Here is a 6000-nt window from a genome sequence, read left to right on the forward strand (position 1 = left end):
AATTGCCACCTATTTCTGCGTCGCCTGAGGGTCACATTTTGGAGCCCGTCGTGGTGACGTCTTTCTACTACGGCGACGGAGAGGAGGAGACTATGAAGTCAACACATCCACACACGCAGGCACGCATCCATTCAGTCCATGCACATCAGCGAGTCTTCTCTCCTCTCAGACGGTGAGTTTGATCGACTGTCTCGTCATTTAGATTTGTTTGATTGTTCTCAAAGTGCAGTTGGTGAAGGAGAGCAATTTGACGAGGTTGGAAAATTTCTTCGTTGGAAACTTCAGTGTTGGTGATGAGCAGGAAGGGTCCTTAAACGACAAGATTTGGCGCTCAAATCAAATTTGATGTATTCATGTTTTGACATTTTGAGAGACGTTTATGCTTGGCTGTGATTCAAACACCCTATTGGTAATCCAGGGACTTTTTTTTTTTTTGCTTTCAGCGTAATGCTCGGTGGTCTTTTGCGCCCTCTGTTGGCCGCGTGTGGGCTAGTGCTGCTGCCCGCCGCCGCCGCCGCCGTCCAATTCAACTACAACAACGGCTTCTACTATCATGACGTCAGCAACGGCAACGGCAACGGAGAAAGTGAGTCGGTGTGTGTGTGTGTTTTCCTTATCCAAACATTTCCAGTACAAAATACACATTTTAAAATGTTAATGTTTCAGGTTCGTATTTTTATTGATATTTTGAATGTTCTATGTCCCATTGTAATTTCTAGTTCCCAATATCTTTGACTTTAAAATGTTTTCTTTCTCGATTTTAATGTCAAATATTTTTATACCGTATTTAACATTATTTTTTAATGTTGATTTTAAAATATCTAGTTATGCGCCCTTTTAAGTCTTTATTTTAATTATTACCTAAATTTTTACTTCACAACAGTTTCTAATTTTTCATTGAAATAATGTAAATCTGATGGTGTCCTCACATTTTGAAAAAATATTTAATGCCGATATAATTTCCACTGTATCGATATTTTTTTCAATGTATGTTTCATTTTATAATTCTTTTTCCTTTCTTTCAATTTTATTGAATTTCTTTAGTTATTTTATATAAATATAATTCAGAATTTTAAACCGTTTTAACACCTTAGCAGTGCTATACGTGAGATATTTTTCAATGCAGCATTTCAATCCAGTAATACTGTAATTCATTTACGATACTTTTTAAGTTTTTAATTAAGTTTTGCAATTTTTGCTCTACTGTACTCTAATCTTTCAATATTTATATTTATGTAAATTGATACCGTCATGTGGAACTTTGTAGTATAATGTATTTGTAAGTGCAATTCTGTTGTTTCACCTTTAAGTGCAACACATCTTATTTGATTTCAGAACTCTATTCAAACATTTATGTTGGTGAAATGTGTAACTCTTGTGAAGTATATCGGAATTGAGTCATTATTTAGCACAGCCCCCCCCCCCCCCCCCAGTATTTATTAGCAAAGTGTCAAAGTTCAAACTGTGCATAATGTTGCAGCGGCGTGAAATCATTTTGGCTTAAAATTTACCCTGGTTAATTTATGTGTGCGTGGGGGGGGGGGGGGGGGACCCTGCCTTCCAGTGACCAAGTTGTGTCTTCCTGCAGTCTATTTCAACGGGGTCCGTCTGTTCGTGGAGTCGCCGCAGGCGTCGGTGTCAGCCACCAGGGGCAGTAGCGTCACCCTTCCCTGCCACTTCCATTACGAGCCCGAACTCAGCGCGCCGCGCCGCACGCGGGTCAAGTGGTCGTGGTTGCCCGCCAATGCCGTCGGCGAGCCCGCGTACCCCCCGGCCGCGCCGGCCTACGCCATGGAAACGCAGGTGATGGTCGCCATGGGCAACCGTCACCGCAGCTACGGCGGATTCCGGGGTCGGGTCCGCCTGCGACGCTCGGCACCGGGCGACTTGTCGCTGGTCATCAATGAGCTGCGTCTCAACGACACGGGGCGGTACCGGTGCGAGGTCATTGACGGGTTGGAGGACGAGAGCGTCACGGTGGAACTGGAGCTGCGAGGTGAGTGGATTCATCGAGGTTCTGGGGGGGGGGGGGGGGGGTAAGGCTCGTGTTGTGAGATGTGATGAGAAAAAAAAGGCAGGAAAAGCCTACTAGAACTTCTTAACTTGATATGGGGGACAATCAGAGGCACTTTGCATTTGACTCGTTGATTCTAAACAGCCATATCCCCAGTTATGTGAAGGATGTGCAGAGTTGCGCAATTCCAATACCTCAGGTGTTTGTTTTCATTTCCGCTTGTGGTTGAGGCGATGATGTATTTGCGGCGATAGGTGTGGTGTTTCCGTACGACTCTGACAAAGGACGCTACAGCTTGAACTTCCTGGGGGCCCAGCAGGCGTGCCGGGATCAGGACGCCACACTGGCCACGTTTGAGCAACTCTTCACGGCGTGGGACGAAGGCCTGGACTGGTGCAACGCCGGCTGGCTGGCCGACGGCACCGTGCAGTACCCCATCACGGCGCCCCGCGACGGATGCGGGGGCTCGGACTTGGCGCCGGGCCTGCGCAGCTACGGTCAACGCCATCGCCTCCTCCACCGCTTTGACGCCTTCTGCTTCTCTGCATCCATCAAAGGTCAGTACTACCGAGCTGCCGATTTCGATACTTGAAAAATCGACCGAGCTCATTTCATGCCAACATGTAAAATGACGTTTTCTTTGGGTGTTTTATTTATTTATTTTTATTTTAAAAAAATAAACACAAAGGAGCTGTGGGACGGATTTCAGTATGATAACTTACCACTAGATGGCAGCAGTGGCTTTGATCAGATTTAGGATACGCGCGCACGCACACGCACACGCACGCACGCACACGAAAACGGTCATGAAAAGTTCATGCATCAGTGAGTGTTTTTCTTGCAATAAACTGTCATTTTGCAATCAAAGTAACCTTTGTTTGTGTTATGTTATTTAGTAGGAAAGCATTGTTTCGATATTTGAGGTGTCACAAATGCAGAAAAAAATAGCAACTGGTACTTACTAAAGAATGGTAAAAGGTAGAAATGTACTTTTTTCCCCCCCCCCAAATAAAAGCAGAGGGTTAAAGTTTTCTTTTGGTCGGTTCCATGCGTATGTAACTACCGAGCTCAATTTTCTGCACAACTTCAAAAATTAGTCCAAATGGTCAAAAATGGCTGACAGGAGCCCTCCAAATTCGAGAAAAACCTCCGGCATCAAAACGACTTAAGCCCTTTCCGCCATCGCTAAAACAGGCCAGTGCCTTTTGCCGAGTGACGTCTGGTGCTCTCCTTTCCGCAGGGAGCGTCTACTTCCTCGCGAGCCCAACCAAGCTCAACTTCACCGAAGCGCTGCGGGCGTGTGCGGAGAACTCCAGTCACATCGCCAAAGTGGGCCAGCTGTACGCCGCGTGGAGGCTCACGGGATTGGACCGCTGCGACGCCGGCTGGCTGGCGGACGGTAGCGTTCGCTATCCCATCACCAAGGCCCGCGTTAACTGCGGGCCGCCGGAACCGGGAGTGCGCAGCTTCGGCTTTCCCCCGCGCCACCAGAAGTTTGGAGTCTACTGCTATCGCTAAACCACCGGGCTATTTTTTTTTTTCGAGGTTAGCTTTAGCTTTAGCCTGCAAGAACATGGGCATTATTGAGGCCATTTGAGTTGATTGCTCACCTCCATCAGAACACAAGTGACTGCGACAACATCTTATTAATGCCTCTTTCCCACTCCACAAGTACTCTCTTGGCTCTTCTCGCTGCGGTTCGGGGCAGTTGGTTTTCCACCTCATTCTAGAACTTCTTCAGTGGTTGGCGTGACTGAGGGCCGCAAGAAAACGGACTGCCGCAGCAAGGCGGAGACTGCGGAGCCTGCGGCGTCCGCTGCTAGGAAGCCGCATCGCGGTAAGCTAACGTTAGCATAAGCGTGTTTCGTTTTGGAGCCGGCGTATCCTCGAACCAGTTCTTGTAAACGTCACAGACACTTTGGAGTCTTTTTGTAAACAACAAAAATCAATTAGAGTCCTCAATAAAAAAAAAAAACGTACATCTTTTTGAACATCGGAGACAGTTTCGAGTCTTTACTCATGAACCAAATGCACATTTTTATAAACATCAAGACAAAGTCAGTCTGGAACTTGATGTACGTGTTTTTGTGAACATCAAATACCATTTAGAGTCTTTCATGAACCTCAACACACATTTTCATGAATGCCAAAGATGATTGAGAGTCTTTAATTTACCTAACGTGCGTTTCTTCTGAACAAACTAAAGCCTCGATAGTGTTGAACGAAACCTACATTTTTTTGTAGGTTTCGTTTTTTGGTCAATACCGCTTAATTTATTTTTTTCAAATCGATACCTCTATGAGTATTTACTGTTTGAGTACTCACCAATGCGTCTGTTGCATTGATTTATAAATGTTCATTTCACACAATGACAAAACATTGTGAGCAAGGATCTTTCTTTCTGATCCAGATGATGATTCGCCGATTGGGTCAAAGTGTCACCGACTTAACTCAATATCAAATATTTTTGGGCGAAGCGTAAGTATCGGTGCCTGATATCGGCATACGCCACGACAAGTACACTCGTCAAATAAAGTTGCCAGTGAGTGAGTTGTCTACCGTACGCACGTTTTTTGTCAAAATCTTTGCCACCGTTGGAGAGAAAGCATCCGTAGCAAGTGGAGCCATACTGAGACGAGTAGGTACTGTGCAATGGAAAAGGGGCATAGGCGCCAATGCGTTGCAAACATGATGACACGGTCTGTTGAAAAGAGTGAAGCGAAAAAACGTTTTTTTTTCTTTATTTCCCCCCCCCCCCCCCCCTCAGTCTGATATCACACCTAACGTACATTTATCCGAAGGGCTCCTCCCACTTGTCTACTGAAATCTTTCAAGTGTTGGTGGGTCAAACATTATCATTAAGTGTTGGTTTTTCATTAAAAAGGTGAAATTTGCTTGTTGTACATTTGTATCGGTGTGGAATGGGAGATAACCTTTATTTCATTTTAGGCATATTAACAACACACATCCATGCAAGTTTGTGTGACTTTATGTGAAACAATAAATCACTGCTGGTCGGTATGGGAGGGTACTACATGATCACTTTCTGGGCGAAAGACCGCGCAGGCATACAAATTGGATATTTTCCCGCAGCACACCTGACAATGTCCAGTGTGCCGCGGCACATGGGTTGAAAAACGCTGTTCTAAAGCACCAACTAAGCACAGCACTGGCCCTGGCGCCGGACGAGCACCAATTTTTGCGTAGGTGAAAAGGAGTAAGAGTGTCCCTAATCAACTCCAAATCAATTTCAGCTATTCTAGATGAATCATTTCCCAGACACACACCCGTACGAGGGTTCTATTCCACCTTTTTATTTGGCGCAGCACACCACGGCAGACTGTCGGCTCACGTCAGGGAGGGCGACAATGACACAGCGATCGCAGTGGAACAAGAAGACTGAAATGGAGGCATTTAAAAAAGAACGTATTTAACCTATTTGAATATCGGTGTGAATTGACTACTATCCGCTTTATGTTTTTGCTGTCACTGAAATCTGATTAAAAACAAGTCACAGTCCGTTTCTGCCCTTTAAAACACTTTTGCAAATAAAATAAATACTTTTGACTTCGCTACTTTATACTGTGAGAACAATTAAGCAAAAAAAAAAAAAAAAAAGCAAAACAAAACTGTAACAATGAGTTATGCAAACACGGCCACAAACGATTTTTCAATTTCCCTCACCACCTTCACCAATCAAATTGATCCGGTTCCATGAGGAAGTAACCGATGACTAATGACGTCATGCTAGCACTTGTTTCAACAAAACCGCACACAGGACGAATAATGACAAAGTTGTTGACAGATCCTGCTGTTCACACAGTTGCAGTGTCGAATATTTACATCGAGTCCCATACGTGAAGCCAGCGATGGGTCTCCGCTCAGTCACTCTTCAAACGTGAGTTTTTATTCACAGACGAGCACGTTGACTTCGGACTTGTGATTGCATGTTAAATTAAAAAAAAAAAAAAAAAAAACGATATCCA

General features: G+C 44.8%; 1 protein-coding gene across 1 annotated transcript; it reads left to right on the plus strand.

The window, feature by feature from the left end:
* The first annotated feature begins 13 nt into the window (after positions 1 to 13).
* Positions 14 to 4902, plus strand: hapln3 (hyaluronan and proteoglycan link protein 3). The gene is made up of 5 exons (XM_086109375.1): positions 14 to 172; positions 444 to 586; positions 1589 to 1996; positions 2269 to 2571; positions 3255 to 4902. Exons 1-5 carry the CDS (start codon positions 93 to 95, stop codon positions 3530 to 3532), a joined length of 1212 nt encoding a protein of 403 aa, XP_085965501.1. The 5' UTR covers positions 14 to 92; the 3' UTR covers positions 3533 to 4902.
* Positions 4903 to 6000: the final 1098 nt, after the last annotated feature.

The sequence above is a fragment of the Hippocampus guttulatus genome, chromosome 4, assembly GCF_054856545.1.
Source record: "Hippocampus guttulatus isolate MCC_2025c chromosome 4, RoL_Hgut_1.0, whole genome shotgun sequence".
Taxonomy (NCBI): Eukaryota; Metazoa; Chordata; class Actinopteri; order Syngnathiformes; family Syngnathidae; genus Hippocampus; species Hippocampus guttulatus.

Excerpts from the sequence above, each read along its gene's own strand:
- hapln3 (XM_086109375.1), top strand. The coding sequence starts at position 93 with ATGAAGTCAACACATCCACACACGCAGGCACGCATCCATTCAGTCCAT. Across the intron at positions 173-443 it reads GTCTTCTCTCCTCTCAGACG|CGTAATGCTCGGTGGTCTTT; the intron begins GTGAGTTTGATC and ends TTTTGCTTTCAG. Across the intron at positions 2,572-3,254 it reads CTTCTCTGCATCCATCAAAG|GGAGCGTCTACTTCCTCGCG; the intron begins GTCAGTACTACC and ends TCCTTTCCGCAG.